The sequence below is a fragment of the Leuresthes tenuis genome, unplaced genomic scaffold (assembly GCF_036924035.1).
Source record: "Leuresthes tenuis unplaced genomic scaffold, fLeuTen1.0.hap1 SCAF_6, whole genome shotgun sequence".
Classification (NCBI taxonomy): domain Eukaryota; kingdom Metazoa; phylum Chordata; class Actinopteri; order Atheriniformes; family Atherinopsidae; genus Leuresthes; species Leuresthes tenuis.
In genome coordinates this window covers 24,065,596-24,091,213 of record NW_027325360.1, presented here as the reverse complement: position 1 = coordinate 24,091,213, position 25,618 = coordinate 24,065,596, and the positions used below count along the sequence as shown (strand labels likewise).

At 38.7% G+C, this 25,618-nt stretch overlaps 1 protein-coding gene across 1 annotated transcript in view; it reads right to left on the bottom strand.

Moving 5' to 3' along the window:
* The window catches only part of LOC140309249 (transmembrane protein 132C-like), a 102,277-nt gene that overhangs the window by 1,433 nt on the left and 75,226 nt on the right, over nucleotides 1–25,618 (bottom strand). Inside the window, exon 4 of the mRNA XM_072387066.1 lies at nucleotides 13,829–14,015. Coding sequence (XP_072243167.1) covers nucleotides 13,829–14,015 — 187 coding nt within the window. The remainder of the gene's footprint in view (nucleotides 1–13,828; nucleotides 14,016–25,618) is intronic.

The window sequence follows — 25,618 nt, the reverse complement described above, 5'->3', positions numbered from 1 at the left end:
AAAACTGCCCTTTCAATTACACATTTCATAGTGTAACTATGGACAACACAATAAATAGCTGCTTCTGAGGTCAAAGTGTACTTTTTAGTGGTTGCACTGTACAACAAACACAGGGTTTTTTGTTTTTGGTGAAATGAAAAGACTTCAGTTAATTGTAAAGCATGACAAAAGTCTTTCTTTGTGAGCTGTTTCTGCTCTGTTATTGGCGCTGTCTTACACAAAAGCTCTGCTCAAAGTTCTTTCATTCCAATAGGCAGGAACCCCAAGGCATCCTTTATTCTTTCTTCCCCAATGTGTTGAAGCTTTGTCAGCACTGAAGAGATTTAGCTTCTCTTAGTTATCTTTTAAAAGAAAACTCTTACTCTGGAGTGATGCCTGTTGAATGAAATGTCACATTTGCTTAGAGTTTTGTTGCTAAACCAGAGGAGCATAGACAGAACCAATCTACAGCGTCTGACTTCGTGTCCATATTCATGTTTATTCCACAGTCACCAGGGAAGTATACAAGATTTGTAGCCTGCACTGTCAGCTCAGTTTCCAAACACTTCCCCTGTATTTGTGAGCTTGTGAATCACACTCATTCAAAAAAACAGAGAAAAGGAGGATTAAGTTTGACTGATAGAAGCCTGGTCATTTGTAAGACCATGCAGCTCTGGTGTAAAATGATTATTAGCGGAGTCAAGAGATACCAATGAATCACGAAAAAACACTTAATCTTCAAATAGCTTTTCATTACAATTTTATAGACTGTGACAGTGTTATATACGAATATAAACCCTCTCTTGCTGTGGCGTTGACATTGATTCAATTTCCCTTAAAACTGAGGAGTGCTGTAAATTAATTCTATGTCTGCTGGGATTCCTCCATTTCCAAAGGGTCATTTATAATATATGAGAGGGTAAATGGTTGGGACCTGGTGAAAGCAGAGGCTAATGTTAGATTACAGCAGCTGGAGATGACCCAGCAGGTTAGGAGCAGCAGAGAGGGGAGCCTGGCAGTAATAAGCCTCAGCGGGATCCTACGGTGATGCATCAGCGTTCCACACACTCCAACACAGACAGTGCAGTTAAACCCAAAATGGAGACCAGTGGTGCACATCAGTGGCTTAAAGCAGTGTGAGTGGGGACACAATAAAATATGGGCCTACTTATTTGAGATGCTATGTATTCAAAGAAAAGAAAAAAAGAAAAAAATGTTCTCTACTGTAACTGTATGGCTCTGATTTTAGAACTTCAGCATGTTTCTAAGGAGTGACGAATACAGAGATTTTATCTGGCTTACTTCTCATTAAAAAAAACAGTACATATTATACTCAATGTAAGTTGCTTGGAGATGTGAGATTCAGACGTGCTGTAAAGTAATTGTAATATCTATGCTTTATCATCAAGAAACAAAATACAACATAATACATAGCACTATCCTGCTGGAAATGTCCTCATTTTTACACAGTTATGGTCACTAGTTTCCAGATTAATGTGACCATAGATAATACACATCCCTGCAAAGGTCTGAATTAATTGATTTATGATCAAAATATCAGCCATATCAGCCCTAAATAGAGCCCAGAAGAAAAAATAAGTATTTCACAGGGTCTTTTTTGAGGACTCTTTGCAAAACCCATACCCTATTATGGTCTCTGTCAGCTTTAACTGAATTTTTCTTGTGGTTTTAATAACATCAACAGACTTACTTATGATGGAATGCCCAGCTGATTACCTGCCAGGTCAATGGCTGTAACAACCTTGCTATGTATGAATAAATGAAGCCATAATATCCTATGAGTGGTGGAATGGAAATGAGTTTGGAGTTTAAAAGCAGTGCTACTCTCTGAAAGTAAAACACATCAAGCAAGTCAGAACTGAATACTCTTTCTACTTCCATGTGTCTGATAAGAATACATATTCATGTGTATCCAGTTTTCATCAAGGTGTTCTGTAACTCTCGGCACTGGCAGAGCACAATTCAGTCCTGGTGACACTGGAGCAGAAACCTAGTCCTCTCTCCATCTCTCCATTGTATTATCTGAAGGCGCTTACTTGTCACACATGCATGTGCTATGAGGCACTATCAATAGTGTAAGAAAAGTTTTGTAAGATGTCAAACTGGAAAACTGAAAACTTGACACAGACAAAATCAAATCAAGACATTCTGTACCAGAATCAAAGAAAAGAGAGGACTTAGGAAACTTAAAATTGGATATACCTTTGTGTACAGCAAGCAAAGGTATTGCTTGTGTACAGTCACATTCAACTAAAGAATTATGACGGTATTCAAATTGTGCTGTTAGAATCAAAAAAGTCTAACAAAGTGAAATCTGATGTTTTTAGCTTGTTACAAGCATTTATTTTAACATTTTAACAATATAAATGTTCAGCCCTTGCACAGACATTGTGGTGCTGACCTACCTCCAGCAGGTCTGGTTTTTTTTATGGTGTGTTGCACTCTATGTATACTCTATGTAAGAGGTGTACATAACAGCTCAATTACTCAATTACAATCCTATTAAGAACTAAGTCAATACATTTATGGTGCAAGATTTAAATTCACTCACACTCAACTGAAATTGTAAAAATAGTTCCTTAATTACACCAAAAGATGTACAGTTTCATCCAATCATGTTTCAAGTGTGACTCGAGCTCTACCTTCTTGCCAAAATATAGTCTTTTCTGGTTTAAAAAAACCCGAGATGTTAACAGAGGCCAAATGCTGAGCTTGAGACTTAAAAATGTCAATTAAAAAAAAAACAGTGGGTGATGCTGCAGAGGCTTTTCCTCCTTTCTAGACTTGTCTATATTGTTCTCCTTTTTGCCGTTCACTCTTATTTGGTAAGAATTTATAATAAAAAATTATATACTGATAAAAATGATATAAATGGCTTCACTGATAACCTTAGACATTTGACTTTTACTTGTTGATGCTGGCGTTTGTGCTTTATCTTCCTAGAAAACCTGAAAGGCCAAGTCTGCAGGAGTCTTTTTGTTAAATAATCAGGAGAACTGCCTGCCCGCTTATCAAGGATCTCTCTGTTAGCATTCAGCACACTGCTGTAGCTGGTAATGTGTTCTGGGCCATAATTTCTACCCGTGTCTCAGCTGGATCTGAAAATAAGTGAGATTTATGGTGTCAGGCTGAGTGACATGGGCAGCATGAGAAGTGGAAGGCTGGGCCTCCCGCTGTTGCGATTCGCTTCTGCCTCAAACCCGTACAAACACATCCACATTCTGACCCCAACTTCAGCTACAAATGAACAGGTCAAACACAGTGTCAATTGCAGGATTTGTGTGACTGCATTATTCATTGTACTGCAGAAAGAAAATGAAGTGATAAATATGGTGTTTATGCTGAATGCGTGTACCTGTTCATGTCAACGTTTCCCTGTTGTGCCTATCCTAAAGCAAGCAGTGTGTGCAGATAGAATAAAAACTCACAGGCCAAAGCTATGAAAACCCATTTGAGCTACAACACCTGACCTGCTGTATTTACTACCTTGACTGATGGCTTGTGACATTGGATATAAGTCTCTTTAAGACCCTTGATTTCAATTCAAGAGCAAAAGCATTAAAGAGTCTATAAAGTATGGCACTAGTCAACAACCTCATAGTAAATCAAATATTCATCATTCTGATAAACATTTTCATCCCTCAGTAATAATGTGTACGTGAGAAGAAACTAAAGTGGGCATACATGCACAGTGAAACATATTTAGGCCTTAAATGCCACTCAGACAGTGAGCTATTAAGCTGACTAAAAGAGATATGTCCTTTCATCAGTTCTTCTCTCCACATTGTGTAATGCTCAATATGGCACTTTCTCCCCTGTATTCCAGTGGGCGTTTAATTGGCTATAGAAGCGAGAAACATGGAGGAGAGTAGGAATAAAGGCCTTGGTAAAACCATGCAGAGCGATACATCACTGCATGACAGCGCATTGAAGTGGTGGGATGGTTGTGAAGCCAAGACACTGCCTTTTAATGAGGGTCCCTCTCATGCTCCTTTCTCTTCTCTTCCAAGTCCCGCACTTCCAGGAATGAACCAGAAACTCTACTGTCTTTATTTTCCTCTTTCCCCTTGTCTTTTTTTGGAAGATGGGATGATGCGGCTGAAGTATGCAATGTGCTAACTCCACTTGGCGGTCATCCCTCACTGCCCTCTGAAATACCTCTGAGCGCTTTTCAGCAGCAGTTCCTTGTCTGGGATACATAGCGATGGCAGAGATTTGATCTGCTCATTATGGTTGGCCATGGATGGCAGAGAGAGGATTAACTCAATGGCTGCTTTGATAGTTGATCTGTTCAATAAAAAAAATGTTCCTGTGTTTCAAATACATGGGCCAGACATGCCCATCAAAGAGGCCAGAGGGGTCAGGCACCATATAGTTTCTAGAGTGTCTGCTCTTCTTGCATTCTTTATAGGGGGTGGAAATAAAGTGGCATTTTAATATGTATGTAGATATATAAGACATAAGATATAAAGTGGGTAATTCATGTCAACATACATGATAGAAATTAACCACACAAAAGTGGCACAAAATATCCAATATGGGTGGAATTGGTAATTGTACGTAATGGCATTTGGCACATTTGCTGTAGACACAACACAGTGAATAAAGTAATTTCACATAAAAATAGAAAATGTGTATATGGAGGTCAAAAATCCTTATTGCTGCTCAGTTTCTTTTATGTCCCTTGAAAGCAAAGTTTTAGCTAACAAAATGTGAATGTATAATGCGAGCACTTAAGTCAAAGCTTTGACAGAAGTGTCTCTGAAGCATTGAAAATCTTTCCAAATGTATGCCCATGACTTTGACTTATGATGACCATGTGAATGTCAATCTAAGTAGTCATAAAATCACCTCAAAAGACACTTTTTACTGTAATAAAAAGAGCTGCGACTGACTTGTAGGCGGAATGATTCATATTGTGTTGCTGCCCTCTCAACCTTCAAAAGAATCTCAACCAATGACGTATCAAGAACTCATTCATTTGAGCTGCTTGTGCAGTTATGCAAGTGGACTGACAACACAGTTCGTGTAAAGTATTAAGGATTTTAGTCACACTGAATTCCTCAGCTGTGAATTATTTATGAATGCATATGATTTATGGAGAAACTTTGACTGCGGGGAGGTGTCACAATGACACGCTGCTGACAGGACAAATCCCACCGCAAATATTAATCACACGATGATTTATTCCCAATTCTTTTATCTTCTAAGCTAATTGACAACATGATTATTTTTCTTCAATTTAAAGTGACTACAAAATACCATAACCATTTTAAAAATGAAAAAAGACAAAAACAAAATAAAACTGTGATTTTCTGTGATGCAACAGAGTTTAGCTTCACACAGTTATGATACTCTGGTATGTTAGTTTGTTTTCATCCCATCTCTTGTAAGCCTGTCTGACCATGAGTGTACATTAACATAGTATTTATTAGATTTGTAGTTATTGACTGGTGGCACTAGAGGGACAGAGCCACCATGGGCAGCCCAGTGGCCATAAATTGCCGCTCGCACTTTGAAAGGGAGCATGTAAATGTAACATGACTGTATGTGGAAGTTCAAAATTCTATGTTTATAGGACATATTCCCTGCAGTTCTCATGAATACCATATCTTTTATACATCTAGATCAGTGGGTTAGAGGAGAAGAGTGCAAGTTCCTAGTAAATTTCAACAAAAGTGAAGAATCTTAAAGAATCAAGGTCAGGCACTAGGGGCACAACTACCTCTAAGCACACCTTCATGGGATCAAGGGTGGGTACGCTGACTGATGCTGGCTTTGGTATAGCAATGCCTTACATGTATTCTTGCTGTTTGCTCATTGAATAGGGGCTTGCCTTCGTAATTCTGCTTAATTTCAGCCTGGTATCTGTCACATTTAGCCATTTGTTGAAGAGTTCTTTAACAACAGAAAGGCATGTCTGTAGGGGGATGACCTGCTTATCTCGTTCTGATTCCTTCACCCATCTCTGATAGAGATCCATACTACCAGCTTAGCTTGGCTTAGCTTGGCTTAGGTTCCCTCTGGACACAGACCTCTCGTCATGCACATAGGGGTCAGGCCAATTGTAGAGTCTATCAGCGATAAGAAAACACATACATTCCTCTAAAACCCCAGTGGGAAAAGATTAAAGTCAGATTTAACAGAACAGTGTCAGAGTCTGTCAGAGATTTTAACACTTACTGGGACATGGGGCTTATGGATTTATGTCACTTTGAGATTGATCTGGTAGTCTGCATATTGTCTCACTTCAACCCCGCATTTTTTTTCATGTTGGATAGTGTAGAAACAGTTAAGAGAACTAAGAGGTCTACAGTGACAGGCATGTATGCATACAGCCTCCCATTAGAGAAACAGAAAAGTTAGAGGCTCCAAAGGGTACAGTTTCAGCCAGTTTCTGTAGGTATTGAAAAACAAGTCTTACAATGACCATATTGTTTTATCAGTGAATTATGCTATGTTTCTCAGGTCATCATTAGAGAATTGCAAAGACATAGTTAACAAGTAATTTGACTTCACTTGTGGAGAAGCATCAAAAGCTGTATGGAAAGGTTACCTGTTTTGATGGTGACTGATGCTTTTTGAATGTCACTGTAATGAGGTTAGCTTTAAAATGTAACAATCCCATCCCACTCACTTGTGATCTTTCAATTAGAAGAATAATTTCAAGTATGGATTCTTCTTGACTGACACTGGGCTTGTCATTAAAGCTCAAAGTATCTGCTTTTGTTGGAAGTAAATCCCAGTGTGCAGTTGTATCATGTTCAGTAGTTCACCCACTCATTCCTCCCCCTCTGTGAGCAGTACAGGGAGAGTCAGTGTCAGTGCTTTTAAAATCTCATGACAAAGACGTTAGACAATATGGAAGTTGTGAAGCCTTGCAATCTCAAGTACTTCTATCATGTTCTGGATTAGAGAAGCATTTGTCACAATCTGTTGTCCTAATTGGCATTACATGTAGTAGGCCTCATGTACACAGGACTGCAGCCTCAATTAGTGAAATCACTTTATCATCAGTCTCTATAGTATGTACTAATGAACTGCTCACTTGGGGTCCATCAATCAGCCTCTTATTGTAAACTGTGTCACTCATTCTAAGTGAAAAATGCTAGGTTTTATCCAGTTCCATTAAAACGCCAGGGTCATGCAACAGAAGCCCAGCTGTAGTGAAACAGACTGGCTGTAATCAGGTAGTTTACCCAGTCTTTATAGTGCACACTGCTCTGATAAAGAGTTTGCATTGTATCATGCCCATGATGCATTTCTGCAGCATTAGCTGGCGTGTAAGTGCTTATGTCTGTATGTCTAACAATGTGTTTGATAAATGGTTCTCCACATTTCACTTGCCTGGCAGAAAAGATGTGCATTGCAACAGAGGGAATAGAATGGAAAGAAGTAAAATAAAACATTCATTGGACAATGCTGATAGATTACTTTATCATACGGGAGCCGAAGTGGCCAGAGAAGGCCAGGGTGATGATGTATTGTTTAACAATACTTTGGAACAGTATGTGAATACAAATGGCTGCTCTCATTTCTTCTCATCTCTATGCCTTCAAACTCTCATGTGAGTGAGCACAGTTTGGTGTCTCAGCTAGAACAGGAAGACTGATGAGTCTTGATATGATGTATGCCCTGTCCTCGTGCTCTGTCTCCATCACCAGGCATCCACAGCATGGGTAATGACGATGAGGGCAGTCTGGACAGAAGCATATTACTTCACAATGGTAAAAGATAATGAACCAACCTCCTGCTGTGCAGGGGTATCTGTTCAGGCATCCAATTACTGCATTAAAATCTAACACAAGATGACCCAAAAACACACAAAGTGAAATGGTGGCTGTCAACACAGAGAGGCAGAGCTTGACAAGGGAGGTGATTAATCTATGTCATTGTCATTAATTGTTAATATACTCATGTATGTTTGTCTGGAGCAAACGTAAAACATACTGAGAAGGAAGAAGTGGGGAAAAAAGAGAAAAAAACATTTAAAAAAGTAGGTGAAAAATAAGCAAGCTAAAATATGCAGGTGGTATTACAGTTGACAGAGTTCTGAGGCATTTGCTCACTCTAAACTAAAACTTTTGAGTACTTCTTTCATTTTCTGCTTTTGAAATAATTGCTGCCTTGGCAGAACTTCTGCCTCACGGTTTGAAATTGGTGACAAAGTGGCGAGTGGTGCTCTAAACCCTCCCAGAGCAGGTGGATATGTGACAACACACAGGAGGAAACCCTCTTCAAAGAGAGCAGACATAAAGAGCTCCTCTTTCAAAATGATAGCGCTGCTTTCCTGCAAGTGTCACCCATGGCAGAGCCTATCACTTGGCTGGAGAAATGCAATGAAAATATTTTTTTTATTATAATCTATTCTGGCAAGGGTGCAATAATTTACAACACATCATAAATGTGCAAGAACTGGGTCTGAGAAGCTACTGATGTAATGGGCCATAAATGTGATCAGACCCAAAATAAGCTTCCAATTACCAATAGACATTAGCTTTATTACATTGCGACCTTTAGAGACATCATGAGTAATAGATCTTCATTCAGTTTGAGTTTTTTCTGATCAAAATGGAGCTGAATCTGCTTTTACATTATGACAAATTTCAGTCAAAGCTCATCAGACTAATTAGAGCTAATCACAGATGAATAGATTTTCTTAAGAAGCTGTTTTGTCAACAGTTACCTTCTGTGTGCTCTGTGAAGTCTCCCCTCTTATCTTGATTAAAAAAGATTTGAGAATTAGCCTGTTTGTTTCACTCTCTCCAAATTAACTGAAAACATCAACTTTTTCTCCCTTCTGCTTTTGTTTTGCTTTTTTCTATCCATTACATTGATTTCACTCCATCCCTGATCAAAGAATTGTTCCAAAATTGAAAAAGAACACCACAAGAATAACAAAAGCACCAAAGGGACTACGTTAAAAATGATTTCGCTGCTTCTTGGATCTACAGTATTAAAGCTAATGACAAACGCAGCTAGACAGTTATTTCTGTTGCAGCTCAGAGAAGCAATATATTCATGATTCTGTGATGTGATGTTTATAAAACTGCAGATCCAACTAAATATCAACAGTCCAGTCTGCAGCTTTAGGAAACTTTGAACTATAATCAAATATTGCCTCCTACAAAAATGTATCCATTTTTATCCCAAGGTGTGAAACAAGGCAAAAACAATATAATATTTGTGTTTTATTTGGCCAACGGTCAAAAATGGAGTCACTCTGTTTCTGGCAGATGCATCAGCAATATGTAAAGCTTTCCAGAGGAACACATCCACATTTTACAGATGAGATACTGATACTGTAACCACAGACTTGGAAACTGTCAATGCATTTAGAATTCACCTCTGTGGCATCCTGCACCAATAATAACTAGAACCAGGGGGACATGTTTGATGAAAATCTTGACACACTCATCTGAGTCAGCCTAAGTTACTGCTGTGCATCATTATATTTCTTGCCAACAAAATGACACCTTTCAAAACTTCTGAATCAGTACTGTTCAATATTGGGAAAATGTACCATGGTCAGTCTACTCTTTTCCCCCCTATGTGAAAACAACAGTAAAAGGAAACCAGTAGATATTTTCAGCCAAGTGTCTGCAATTGTGTTTGTACTTGGGGGGGGGGGCATACATCTTATTTGCAGTGTCCTTGTGTGGATTATGTGTTCACTTAAAATATTTGTTTTCATCAGACGTTACAGCATTTTCCTGACCTCACCATTTAAACAATCATCATCATAACTTATGTGATTAACATATATTCTGTGGCACATTTGAAATATAGTAAAAGTGTGCTACTTTCCCATATTATTCACTTTTATTAGGGAGACCACAGTTTTACGTTATAAAACCTGGTGTATTAGAATTTGACCATGTTTTGTCTTGAGAAAGTGATGGTGTGAGGTGATGTATCTTGTGTGTGTAACAGGGGATGAAGGCACTGCTTTTACATTACCTTACTTCCTCTTTTCTATCAGAGATGAATGTAGCAGGGAGGAGGGAGAGGACCTTATCTGTGGGCCTTTTCATGCCACAGTGAACCCAAGTAATCTAATTCAGCCTTCCTCTTTCTCGCTTGTGTGCTCCTCTCACATTGGTGCATGCAGATTGGAAAAGCCTTGTGTGTGTGTGTGTGTGTGTGTGTGTGTGTGTGTGCACAAGCGTATGGGAGAAAGAGAGTTAAGAAAAGGGTCAGTAGAAGACAGAGTTAATGAGTTATTTATGTCTTTTAATGTATAAATATTTGTATTGTGTCTTATGTACAGTACCATGGTGTGGCTGGAGATGTGGCGCACTTTAAGAAGTCGTCTTAGTGGGTGATGCAAATGGAAGAAAAACATGAGGAGAAAGTGCACGGCCAAAACACACAATCAAATCAAATATCATTGTTCCAAATCCTTCTCTTTTGAATAAAGTTCTGAGCATAGAAACATTTGAAAGGTTGTTATAAAAGGTATCATCTGACTTTTATGATCACTGGCACGTTAAGCTGCTTCATTTACCCAACAGCAAATAAGATGGTTTGAACTATCTCTTCATGTAGGGTACGCACAACTGATACAGCATAGTTCAGCAAATAAGTCTGATATTGGGTTCATTGAGTAAAATGAGTTGAATAACCAGAATGAGAAGGAGAAACTGGTAAGAAACTGGAAAGAAACTGGTAAGAAAGGTGTGTGCACTCATTTAAACTGTTAATTTCTACAACAACAATCCAGTCAGTATAGTCACTGATAGAAATTTATACAACTAAATAATACCAAACAAGTCAAAGTGAAATGTTATTTGATGTGTTTTCTCATTAACTGGTGATGGTAAAGTGTCTCCCTGAATCTCCTCTTTAGGAGCAGAGATAATCATGGAAATCATTTCTGCAGTTTTTCCGCAGTCAAAAATGTGGGAGCAAACTATATATTCCTAGAGCAAGGAAAGCAGGCTGTTGATACATCAGCGACATGAAAAGAATGTGAAAAAAGGAAGTGGGCCAATAACAGAACATTGAACATACGACTTCAATTATCCTGAGAATGGATTGGTGGGTGAGGATGCCTCATTCTTTTCTAAATCCAGGAACAGCCACCCACAGGCATCTATCATCTACACAGCTATGGGCAATACTTTGAGAGTAACAAACACGCAACAGTCAGGTCTCTATCATGCAGATCACAAGCACCAAAATAGAAATGAATGCAATCTTCAGCAATCAGTAGTGACGTGACAGTGTGTATTTCTTTTTAGTCACTATAATTGATTCCTCTCATTTATTCTCCTGAATGTATCCAATTTATATCAAAAGCAATGCTCCATGGGTTGCAGAACAAAGCTACAAGCATTTATGACAGATTAGCTATGTGAACTTCTATAGGGGTGAATCTACACAACAGACTATCTGTGTCTTGCTGAGACATACAGCTTTGGGCTTACCCTCAGGCCAGAGACAGCTTCAAGATTTTATCTGAGGACTGCTGTAAGCTATAGATAGTTGCTTGTTGTCTGCTCCTAAATGCTCTCTGTAGGCACAAGCTTAAAGTTACCTCCACCTTCTCTGTGTCCAACTTCTTAACTCATACATTGATTAAGTGGTTCCATGCAAAACCCCTCACAAAAACAATCAATCAAGTACATGTATTTGAGTACTGTCACCAAAATACACTTTGGATGTAAAAATTAAATGCATGGAATACCATTTTGTAATTCTGTTTCTATGTATTTGTTATATTCCGTTTGGGATTCATTTAGAAGATATTTAATCTAAAATGCATGTTTCTTCATTTCATAGGCATATCTATTTAATTTAATGACATCTTTTTGTATAGCTTTTTTCCCCCTAATCCTCTTAATATTAGTTGAAATGACATTCCAGACAAATGAGGTCAACAAATGAAAACCACAAAGCCTCCACTAAAGCCTCCTCATTTTGGATTAAGTTTTTTTTATTTATTATGTAAAGTGTACTATTTTTACATATATAGTTACCTTTTTTCAGGTTTATTTATTTACATTGTGTAGTGCATGGATCCTAATGAGCTTTTTTGTCTCTTTTGAGAGCAGATCCCTTATATGTACTCTGTTTTCATTTGGACATAAATTCATCCATCCATTTTCTATACCCATTTAATCCGTCGGTCGGGTCCGACTATCCCAGCGGTCATTGGGCGAGAGGCGGGGTACACCCTGGACAGGTCGCCAGTCCATCACAGGGCCACACAGAGACAAATGAGACAAACAACCATGCACACTCACAGTCACTCCTAAGGACAATTTTACAGTCACCAATTAACCTAACATGCATATTTTTGGACGGTGGGAGGAAGCCGGAGTACCCGGAGAGAACCCACGCATACACGGGGAGAACAGGCAAACTCTACACAGAAAAGCCCCAGGTGGGGATCGACATATGTTGGATTTTGTGAATGCATCGCATCTTATATGTAAAACAATTATCTGAAAAGAAAATTCTAAAAGCTTCTAAATACAGTGTAGGACTAATATACTGATATGAATTAAAAAGTATTCAAAAGTAGTCTAGCATGCAACATAAAGACATCTGATATGGGCCCTCTGTTTTTATTTAGATGTGAGAAAACATATTATTATCTGTAGTATTTCATTGTCACGTAAAGGTCCAGTTTGTTGGATGAAGTCACATCAAGCTGTACAAACCACACAGCTCCAATTATAGTGGCCAATATAAACATAAATGGCTTGCTTTAAAGCTGGAGTTTAGTTTGTCCCTTCAGGTCTACAGTGGTAACATGGAGGGAAGAGAGTATTTAGATATAAGTGATTCATTCTACAGTATTCCAGTATGGTTGCTATATGACTCTCAGTTGACCAGTTGGATAATAAGCATCTCCCACTTTTTTCAGTACTCTTAAGATATTGATACAAAACAGCATTAGAGAACCGAACTGAAATGTTTTCATTTTGATGCTCCACTCCAAAAGCTACTGCAGAAAAGGTACGCTGGCGTGGCGACACAGTGTTCACTTCATTTGATGTTTTGTTGGAAATGTTGGTCTCCAGTGGTTGGTTGGAGAAATGCAAGCATCCCCCCCCATGGAAATTGATTGTAATGGATGCCACATCAGACAGACTGAGTTTGACAAGACTACATCGTATCTGATATTAGGCAAAGCAAGTACCATTGGAACATGACTCATCAAATGGCGACGCTAGAGAATAGGGAACTAGGGTTTTAGTATGATAAACATTGTGAAAAGGTCTATGTCAACCCAAGACATGTTCCTCCTCTGGACCTAACCAAATTGTTTTGTAGCCTAAACCTAAGCGAAAAAGAAGGCGAGTCTAAAAACAGAAATAAACTTTGGCTAAAATGACACAAAATGTAATAGGAGTACACAGCAAGTGAGATGGAAACAAATCTGCAACGAAAAAAAACATAATGGTCCCAGAGGGGACACAAACCTCCTGGATGAAAGTACTTGGAGGCTCATAGAAAGTAGGAGGGAAAAAGAAAATTTTGACATACTACAAGTTTATAATGTTCAAAGGGAAATTAATATGTTTAGCAAAGTGCATCAACCTAGTTTTAGCACATTTTGTCATGAGATTTGTTTGCACTATTCCATGAATATGATGAATTTTCTCCTTCATGTTGACACGAGTCATGATTAAAAGGGCAGCCATTCTTGGCCATCTCTAAAACAATATATTTTTTTCATTTTGTTAATATGCAAATTTTGATTCAAAGCACAAGTTAAGTATATGGTGCCCTACATTCCCAGGATGCACCATTTCATATTCAGAGTAATGAGCTGTGTATTTTGGCGCTGCGCTGAGCTAGAAGTGGCATTACTCACCATGGCAAGAGGCACTATGCCCGCTAGTTCTTGCTGTGCCAGGCGGATCTCCGTCTCAGCCTCTTGTGTGGCCGTACGACTGCCGGGATATTCCACCTGCCAGGCTATCCAGCGGCTGCCTGTCGGCTCTGGGAAGCTTTCCATTTTCAGATCCACCTGGAGCACCCTCTGAACTCCAATCTCAGATCTATGAGTGTGCACGGAAAAAAAGTGCACGCGAATGGTTAAACAGATGGCTGGGTGATATTTTGAAAGAGAATCAGATGCGGGTGGCTGTGAGTGCTCAAGTGTGTTCATAAACTCATTCAAATTGCTTTCTGGTGTAATGACAACAAATGGCAAAGGCTGATGAATGTGTCTGAGGTTCAGATCTACAATATGATATTTCACCAACAAAATTTTTCAAAATGCCAAGCCCTCCCTCACTGAAAATCCATTTTCTTTATTCCTCTTGCATTTAGCTGTAGATGATAAGTTCTGTCAATAGAATAACCTACAGTATCGACATAGAGTATGATATCTTGGCTTTTCTCAGAGCAATTTAAAGAAATGTTTCACTACACTTCCCCCTGCTGAGGTGTTGATGGTTGGTTTGTCACTGGTGCCCTTGTTTGCTCTACAAGAGTGTAAATATACAGCCTGCTTTGGCACAATCTACTGCAGGCCTGAATTAAGTCAGACAAATGGAGAGCGTTGATAATAAAATTTCCCATGGCGCCATAAGTCTCTGGTGCTCACAGTTTAAATATAGCCTAGAGGCAGGAAAGGTCAGCATTGCACGGGGGCTGGAAGAGATGGGAAATGGCACAAGATCTGTTAGCCACGTCTCGCGTGTCAAATGGCAGGACTCCTGGCCAATAAATTTCATGCACGGTCTCTGTGGCACACAGGCACAAAACGGTATCATGTAATTTGGTGAAGGGGAGAGATGCAGAGGAGAAGAGATGAATAAATCCAGATGGCACTTTCTTTGGAGAGAGAGGTTTATGTGCATATAACATGTAGAAATGACTGAGCCATGAAGCAGAAAATTTAAAGCTAAATTCACAAACAATGTGAAGATTTGAAGAAAGGTAACACATATGTGGGACCTCTTAGAAAGACAACACATGTAAATATATACAATTTTTAATTATGAAAAAAGGAGCCTAAAAATAGTAAAACCATAAATAATAGAAACACTTTATCTGCTGCTCACATATTCACATAGGACACTACTTCATTCTCATAGCATTCATTTCTGCACTGAGAGAATGACAGAATTGCTGCTCTGCAGAGCACAACAACCCAATTTTCACATCCAACAGAGGTGTACATAAATAATTAAGATGACAACCAAATAACTTGTGTCACATTTCATAACATTGTACCAATCACAGCTCTCGAGCTGTTGAGGACTCTCCAACACTGTGTGGCCTGATATAATTTGCTCCATAATGCTGGAAAACTACAGTTGCTAATCCCTGTTTGCAGACCAATAAAACTACGATGTTCATCGGGTAAACAATGTGAACAGATGATGCACTAAATATCCTGGAACAAACCTCTGAGTGCTCCACAGTCACCAATTGTCACACAAACTCTGTGTCAGTCATCTACCCACATGGCCTACTTTCCTGAGCATAGGCAGATTTTTACTCTTGGCAGGTTTCTCTGGCAAACATCACACACTTGATGGGAAAGACGGGAAAAGAGTAAAAATGACTGCACAGCAGAAAGGTTTGTTTATACTGTACGTACACTACCGGCTACAGTAATGGAACTCACACCCTCACAAGTTAACAGGTCTTCAGAAAGAGAGAGAGATGTTGTTATTAGCTTTTTATTCCCATCAGAGATTTCTATTATTTTCCTCTTGCACAATCTAGTTGGTAGAGTTTAATAGCAGATGTGAATGTTATGAATTTTCTGAGGTTTCTCACATGTCTTAATGCAATAAAAGGGCCGACAAAGTACTGAGTTTATGAGCATGCATACTGTAGCACAGACAAGTGCAAAGACAGAAATACAGTCAAATACACACTCAAATGTGTACTCAAATACATATAGATACAATAACTTGCTTTCTGGACGTCACATTTGCACGTTAATTCATGAAAATATTGCAATGTATATATAAATACATTTAGATGAAAAGGTTTCAAATACTTTCATCTAAAATCTTGAAAGTAAATATAAGTCAAGGAAAGGTGAGGAAGTCTAGATGATAGCTGCATGTCCCAGAAAAATTCAAGATAAACTGTATCTGGAAAGAAAGATCTCACTCTAACACAACTACAGAAAGGTTTGGCTGATGCAGGAGGGGTGGTAGTGCAATGTTTCACTGTGCAGCATTAATGCACAAACTCGATCTGCATGAAAGAGTCATCACAGTGAAATTTCAACAGTTAACTCCTCAACACAAAGGGCAAGATAGGTAATCATCGGAATAAGTCAAAATCTTTCTAGATACAAGTGCTGTGGACAGATTAATTAAAATTTGATTGTTTTGGAAATAATCTCTACTTTAGGAGAACAAAAAGGCCAACATGCAGTATGATAAACAAAGAAGACCTTGTTAAATATTAAGCAAATAGGTAGATGTTGTGGGCAGTGGCACAGGAAACACTGTTACGGATTTCACAAAATGTCACAAAGTCTCATACTTCCTACTTTATATTGTACAAGCTAAAACCTTACGAGTGCAAATCACAGGAAACGCAGGAAATAAAAAGACATTTTGGGCTCTTAACCAAATGCAGACAGCATGTCCATTTTTGCTCTACTTGACCTCGATTGGCAAAGGTCACTAAATAAAACCTACCAGGAGTGTTGGTGTCAGGGAGAATGCAATGTAGACTATGAATCGCTGACAAAAACCACAGAAACCAGCCTGCCATCCTGATTCTGAATCTCCTCTACAGGTCAGCTAATCACATGGCCTACTGGGGGAAGCTGTTCATTTCTCTGTCACTTCAAGCATGGGGTCTAATTCAATTAGCAACAAAGAGCCTGTGGATGTGTGCCACACAGCTGGTTTCAGTCTGATAATTATCTGTAAACTAGCTGCTGTTTTACGACATCTGAAGCCAGATGACAGGAGGATAGCCATAGGCAAGAGGGAAAGGCTCTGTGGATAAAAGACCCTAAAGCTGGAAGCAGCTGGCCCTCTAGCTTTGGAGACTGAACTGGGGAGGAAATCTGACATGACAAGGTGCTGCAGGAGATGATGACAACAGACTCACTCAGAATAGCACAGAGATGGCAGAGAGGATGATGTTTAGGCACAGCCAGGATGCCCATTAATCACAATGACACTAGCAGATCTGTAGCACACACAGTAATGCATGATGAAACTTAAGTGAGTTGTTTAACATCATTCTGTAGCTGTTTATGTAGCACTTTTCATATCAAAACAACACAGTGATGCTAATCATCTGTTATTACTGTCCTGTCATCAATTAATGTCCTGTTATTAATGTCCTGTCATCAATAACAGGTATGTTAACAGATGACAGCTACTCACACCACTAAAACTGACAGTCCGCAGTTGTCAAAAGTTAACCCAAACTTGTGTCATATATATCCATGATCCATCCATTAATTCATACATACCCATACACCAACTTTGCTGAATGCTGACAAAGATTACAACTGACACTGGGCAAGAGGCAGGATATAACCTGGAGAAGTTCCACATATGATCACAGGGCTGACATGCTGCTGAAAAAGGGCAACTGGCTCCAGTGCTTGAAGCAGCAGTGAGCTAGTGCTACATATTCCAAATATTATTCCCAAGGACATCAACGTGCACTACTGCAACAGAGAGGGAAGGAATTCAGCTATCCTACAGTCTGTAAAGACCACCAACTGCAGGAAAGCACTTTACACAGCAAGACTGAGCGTGAGCTGCCAGCCACCATGAAGAGTGGTAAAACAGATGTTTCTTTTTATCTGTGGGCTGATGCTCTGACCAGTTTCAGAGCCTCAGTGTGAGATGCTTTAGTCTGTAAACATGTGTTGTTAAATTTATTTAGATTTTATTCTCTCTCTTGCAGCCCTGAGAACAAACTAATAGAAAATTAGAGTTTCAACTTGGGTGTTGTGTTTCTGTCACTGTCGATCAGACCCGAAGCTGATGAATACCCTTGATTACAGTAGTTTGATTTGATTAAAAAAAGAATGCTGGTGTTTGTTGGGTTACTTATTTAGCATTGCATTAATTCAAATGGACCACATGTTTAAGCTCAGCCCACATACCATTAGACCAGTAGATCTCAACGACATCTGATTGATCAGCTGTTTCTCTTCTATGCATTCCCTTGGTAAATCTGAACCAGATTTGAAACCAATTTAAATGGGTTCAGCCTGCTTATCTTTGCAATGGAACCGTTGCAATGGAACCAACCTCAATCCCAGCTCTGTATCTGACTTAATCACCGTCATTACTGTCATTGATGCTGCTCTGTTTTGGTCTTGGCTGCTGCTCTCTGCCTCAGGTATTTAATGATTACACATGGCAGTGCAAGACAATCCCAGAATAGACCCATAATAAACAATATAAACTGCTGCAGTTATGCTACTGCATTTATTTGAATACTTCTCTATATAACAAGATATATCAAGTTTACAATCATTCATGACAATTAATGATAGCAACAAAGATGCTGAAATACAAAATATCTGAAAGTTTTGCTCAAAGATGAGTGAAATGATTAACAATCACAGCTGGGATAGGCTCAAGCCCTCCACCAACCTGCACAAGATAAAGCGAGTTTAGAGACGGATTGATGGATGGAGTGATTTAACGACTTCCTCATCTTTGCCAGCTTTGAATGTGTTATCAAACTTTTATTGTTTAACTTCTGTCTTCACTTATAAAAAGCCTTTTTGTCTTCACCTCCTCTCATCTTTACAGAAAGGCATTAGAGCACTATTGAATTTAGGCAGCTCGAAGGTGATAGAAAGATAGATTTTAAATGTCAAAATGAATAAACAGACATGGGACAAAGTTATTGGAAATTTCCTTTTCAGACGTTTTCTCCAGAGAAAGGGTGATAAGTTCTGTTGTCCCATTATCAGACTCACAGTGTCACTGTGACAGCCCTTCTTTAATCTCTCCGAGAAGTGATAGGATCATTGCGTCCACTGCCTCAAGGGGTCTAGAGACAGACAAAAAGCCTTTGTGGGGTGAATCAAGTGACAATTGCAAGTCCAGTTTCTTCAAATTTCCACTTGTAGATCAACTATTTTTAGAATGTATCTGATAATACAACTACACAAGGACTTTACTAAGTATTTTACATGCATTTCCCACATCCCACGGTGTAAGTAAGTAAGTAAGTAAATGAGTAAGCTTTATTTGTACAGTGCCCTTCACAGACCAGGGTCTCAAAGCGCTTTATAGTTACAACAGAGCAATAAACAGGAAATACATACAATTTGAAATTTAAAAGGCCAAGACAACTCAGTAACAATCATGTCAGCCTCAAGACAACAAAGCAAAAAAAAAAAAAACCTAAACAAATAAATAAGGTCTTGAGTTGTCTTTTAAAGGAGTCAACAGACTCCATCGAACGCAGAGAGAGCGGAAGATCGTTCCAAAGCCTGGGAGCAACAGCTTGGAAGGATCGCAAAGTTTACACAACATACCAAAGGTTCAGTAGAGCAAAAGGAAAGGCTGCTGATTCACTGTAACATTAGATGTTTATCTGAATAGCGCATTAAGATGTCTAATGCAAGCCGATGAGACCCAAAGTGAATGTGTGTGTGTGTGTGTGTATGTAGATTAAATTCTCATACTAGTTATGGGTGAAAAAAATAATCAAATTTGTGGCTTCAGTGGTGCCTGAAAACAGCACCCTGAAACTCTGCTGTTCTTATGCTCCTTCACCTGGAACAGTAATAAACCAGTCAGCAGAATGAAGCTAGGACACACAAATGCACACACACACACACACACACACATAGAAAAAGAAACAAACAATGCACATACACTGCTGTACAGTGGTATGTTGTGTATTCCTGCAAACAACTACTGTGAGTGTAACCACTCATCCAAGATTAATTTTTCAAAATGTCATACACACATATTGTTGAACACATACACATATACCAATAAGATATACATAATGTACCATTTACAGCTGTCACCTGTTTTACTATAACTTTCAAAGGATGTATTTGCATCCTCAAAAGACTTCTGCAACATGCAAATGCTACACTGTATGAGGACTCCACTTCCTTATGACAGCAAAAAGTCACAAAAATGATTACAGCTATCTTCTGAAAAAAAGTCACCCTTTCTCGTTAAGAGACTGAATGATAATAAAATAAAAATAAAAAAACTGCACACTCGACGAAGCTTTACAACTTAGTCATTTTGCGATTACTTATTACTTACTCATTTTTACCGGCCTTTAAAAATTAAATTACCTAAATGAAAAGCAAATTTCTTCATCCATTGCTGCAATTACATTACATTATATGATGCAATGGTTTCATTATGATAGGCTGTGGGTGGCACGAATTATTTTAGTGAGCACTGCAGAATAGGCCACAATGAGGTGACATAATTTAAGAGTGCAGGTCAAACTTTAAAATTAAATAGCGGGATAAGAAGCCAAGTGACAGAAAGCACACTGTAGAATGGAATCAACATTTCTAAACAACTGGTATTACAACTGCAGGATTGTGATTTTACTTAAAAATGTTTTAGTTTGTCATTTTAGCTGTATTCCATTGATTTCAGAGCTTTAGATCTTTGTCCATTCAAAAGGGAAAAAATCCATCCAACATTACCAAAACAACAGAAATTCCTCAAAGGGAGACGGAGAGGTTTTTGGGTTATTGGGAACTACTTTGATCGTAACTTCACTGATTAGCAAGGTTTCTGTGAACTGATAAATAGAGACTGACACAGTCATGTTTATTGTATACTGCATTTTCTAACCAAAAATAGTTGTTTCTTTGTCTCTAATTAACTAAATGTTGAAGTGTTATTAATTTATGAATTAATCTGATTATAGAATTTCTTGCAAAAGTACAGTGATGCAAGTAAAATACTATAGGCCTTCATTCTCTACATTTCTGTGTATTAGATGAATCATTTTGTTTTTTAAACAATAACATTATAGACAGAAAGGAAGACAACAAATGGAGTAATGATGAGCATTTGCATTGATGTTATGTTGGACAATAATAGCTGAATGGCAGCTAAAAAGCAAGAAAGACATAAATATTATTTATAATTAACAGTAACAGATTCATTTAATCTCTCGGTCTGAGAGGTGCCGTCAGAAGTGAATTTTCCTAGGCAACTACCAACAAGCAACCACCTCATGGGTCAGAGCCCCTTGCCAGGACTGATTTCTAAGAAAGGACTCCAATGATCACAGCACGAAGCACAATCTCACTTCTGAGGGGAGCTCAGTCACATTTTCTCAAACCTTTGATTAGCCACTCTGCAATCAAAGCAAATTACCCTGAGCCTGAATGTACTGTAGTCATAGATACATTCAAAAGCCAAAATCAAAGTGCGGATAACAATGAAAAAGTACACAGTGTCAAAAAGTAAAGAGAAGAAATACATAGGAACTGTTTCCATGGATACTTATTCTTCTTGTATCATTAGTCTAATTTCACAGATGAGTTTGAGTGCAAAGGTGGAGAGCTGCGCTGAAGGAAAATCAAACCTCCAAGTTCTCCAGAGAAAATCTAGCAGATAGAATATATCCACTGATATCTTTATACACCAAACATATATTTCTAGTCAAATGCAGAAGATTTTGAAAAAGGAGTAAAGCTAGAGGAGATCGTGGCAGCTAAGGGAACAGTGGAGTGGAAGTGCAGGAGGAAAAAAAAACACCCTGAGACACTATTACCTTTTCAATTCAGGTTTGCTCGAAATACAAAAGAGAAGTAGAGATAGGAGTAGAAAAAGATATAAACTCATCCTGAAACACTGTCAAATAAAGGGAAGACACAGAATAATACTGATAAATATCAGTGAGGTGTAGTCGTCTCTGTGGTTTTGGAGGTTCATGGCTATGTAGAGATATAGTCGTGGCCACAAGAGATTTAAGATTCAGGTTGAGGATAGAGAAAGTAAAAGAATGTAGTCTAAGATCATGCAAGAGAAGAGGAAAATGGATTCAAGTGATGATCGGAATGTATATGTAAAGCTATCTCATCATGACAATAACAGTCGAGATAAACCTTCTCTTAGTGTAGGCTACTGATTTCGAAATTATATTGAACCACTGTCGCAGATGAGAGTAACAAGTATATATTCAAGAGGGCAGAGTTTACATTATAACAGAGTATAACATTCATAGCAGGAGGAAGTTTCCAACAGATTTAAAGCTTATGTTGGTTATGTTGGTATAAACAGAACATTTCTCAGCAATTCAAGCAGACTTGAAGCAAAAAGACAACTCACAGCATCATTCTTTTCTTTTTTACCTTTTACTTGACATTAACAATACTTCTTGGCAGTCTGTGAGTGCTCATTCCACCTTCTCTAGAATCTGAGCTGTAAAAAAAGCATCTGTACAAAGTGCCTGCTGACGGAAGCCACAAGCACCCATCATTAACTTGTCAATATGACATACAAACTAGCACCAATTTTACCTTTGATAAAAATGTAATACCCTGCTGCCTCTGAATGTATGGTTTTCTCTCAAGCATGGGATGGATATATATGTATGCATGTGTGTGCTTTTATAGATCCATGTGCATGCAAGATTCTTGTATCTCAAATATGTCAATGCATTTAATGGCTTATGAAATAATCAGCCCAACCAGAGCATCCTTAATATTGCAATAATTTCCTTCAAGATACTAAAACCAATACATCTGATTTATGGATGTTTGCTCATAGTGTACCTCTCTGAACTGGAAGAACTGAAATAGAGGATATACTGGCCAGTGCTTCTAAAAGCAGTTATTTGTTCATAAAGGTTGTTGTGGGGATGTGGATGAAAAAACTAAAGGGTAATACAAAACGCGTTAATCACTTCATGCAGTCCCAGATTTTTCAGGAGTACTATCCAATCTGTCACGCATAGAAATGACTTCCTTTATGCTTTTCTGTACGGTGAATCAGCTTATCTATACGTACTTTGAAGTTAACCCTGAGATGAATATAACAATTCAATACAGATCCCAATTTGTCAGCAATACACTGTCAGTCACAAAATTACCATTCTTTTTATGTTTGTTTATATGAAAAAAGTGTCAAAATCGAAGTCGCATAACCTTATTTTCTCTTTTGCTAGCAGTAATTTATATTGCCTTTGTACAATTTCTAACTAAAACAGACAGACACATTTTTTTTTCAGCATCAATTTGTACAAGATCACAAAACCCATTTGATACAAATGTGGGCCAGGTCTCACTCCCAACATATTGACGGTTTTAGAACAATTATTCAACATGCAGGGCAGTACCGCATATATCAATATCTCTGAATCCCTCAATATCACCTTAGCTAAGAGTACTGCTGTCTTCTCTTTGGCAGACTCATCACTCTGGAAACCAAGAGAAAGGAGAAGCATGCAGCTGGGTGGAAAAGTTTGTCTTCGAACACATGATTAATTTCATCCCAAATCATAATGCTTTTCTAAACCTGACTGAGAAGTTTTGGCGCCTTAATGTAAAAAAAAATAGACCACCAACTGCAAAAAAAAAGAAGCAATGACCTCTCCAATCACAGCATTATTCTTCCTTACATTGCTTCTCAACTGTATTTGTGAGCAGATTCTCGATCACCTAGATCATGGTACTCTGTCTGTGCCTTCCTGCCAGTGTGAGGCTGCTATGGGCCTCTTTGTCTCTCTGGTGATTACTCTCCATGCCTGTTATCCATGCCTCCATCAAGCTGCAGTATATTTTCCAGCTCAACTCTTCACTACTCCCCAAATCTTTGTCACCAGTTGGTCAAAAGGTGTTGTTCTCTTTCTACAGTTTTTTTTTAGCTGCCTGATTCAGTCCTGTTCCTCATGTCCGTTGTTTCTGTACCTTCTTAGAATCCTGTCCTGCCTTCTGCTCGTTGCCTGTCTCTCTGTCACAGCCACTCATTCTGTTAATTTGCCTTTCTTCAGTCTTTCACCTGAAAAGTTGTTATAAATCATTCAGTTCCTTCAACTCAGACTGGTTATTGCCAGGTAACACGAAGCGCTTAAATAGAAGACAGCTGGACATTTCCTGCCTATTGTGTCATGTCCCCAACATGACTCATCCAGTTAAGGCTTACTATACTTTGAAAACTAAAATATCTATATTAAGCAGTAACACACGTATGCTTTAAAAAGGTGTTTTACGATATACCATTTTGTTCTTCCCAAAGGAGAATAAATACTTCCAGAAATGTGATTTCCATTGATGTTATTCACCAGGGGCGGATTAAAAAAGAGATTGGGCTGTTACATTTCAAATAACCTACAATGTCTAAATTAAAATCCACTTTTAATAAGCATGAGATTCTCTTTAATTTAATCATTTATTCTTTACCTCTTTCTAACATGCACACAGACAAAAAGACTGAGTGCTATTAATTATACAATTGTAATGATGTGTGAATCCAAACTGAGGGCTTCTGGCTTGTGTGCATCAAAGCCAGAGAAGGGATCAAATTTCTGATTATCTTACCAGCGTTCTGCAGAATTCATCAGCTGAAATATTCAACTCCCACACACACATTTGATTGTTGCTTTTTCTGACCTCAGCTGGACTTGCTCCCTCGCTAAGACATATAAACTGCCAGAAACATCATTAGGCACACATGGAAAACTGAGAACTCTGCCTAAATTATTGAGTGCCATGTGTAGACTTAATTTGGATGCATGAGCACTTCTGTCTCTGTTTTTGTTATTGTCAGTGTGATCATTTGCTTCTATGAATAATGCTTAGTTAGCAAGTTGGCCAGTGTCTACTGAGAGGAGATAATACTTTACCCATTAATTATAACAGCACAATAATATGGCATGGCAAAAAAGTTGAGGCACCATATTTGCAGACTTTCAGGTTGTTTCAGAGAAAGTGAAAATGGAGAGGCTAGGACAACAGATGCAAAAGGCAGAAGAGATTCAGGAGGGGAATACTCCTTCACACATTTGCATACTGCTCCTCATTGCCTTGAGGAAAACAGGGCACAGTCAGTGTATTAGCCTGGGCTCTAGCAGTGGCATATCTTTTGCAGACAACAAAATCTCATCCCAGACTTAATGAAATGCACCATTCCACCAATGTCTAATCAAAACTAAATGCTTTTCTGCAGCGCATCATCATTAGAGGCCATCAGCTGAAGTAGGCTCCACGGAGTAATGGATCCCTAATGATGGCAGTTATCATCACTGGTGAACTCAGACCTTTTTACATCAGACATCAGTTCTCACTCAGTTGCACTCTATATCTGTCTCATTCATAGGCAAGTTGTCTAAATAGCAAATTGCAAAGTAATAAATTGCTACTTGTCCTGATAGTTACACTCAATTTTCCCCACATCAGAGTATTAATCTCAAGACTAGATAATGGACATTGACCAAAGAGAACGTCCAGTGAAGCTGCTGAGGACATCCATACACACACTAGGGGGCAGCAGACACTGAGCACTGGGGCATCGATGCAAATGTCCGTGCAGATAAACTGACCACCCCCCCACACCTCCACCCCTCACCCCTCTACGGGCCACCCCAGGTTTATTTGTGGGCGACATCATGTGACCGTCCGGGCCTGCACACGCACCTGCAGGTGCTGTGACACTGGCAGCGCCTATCCTGATGTCAGCAGAGCCAGATCTTGAATTATATT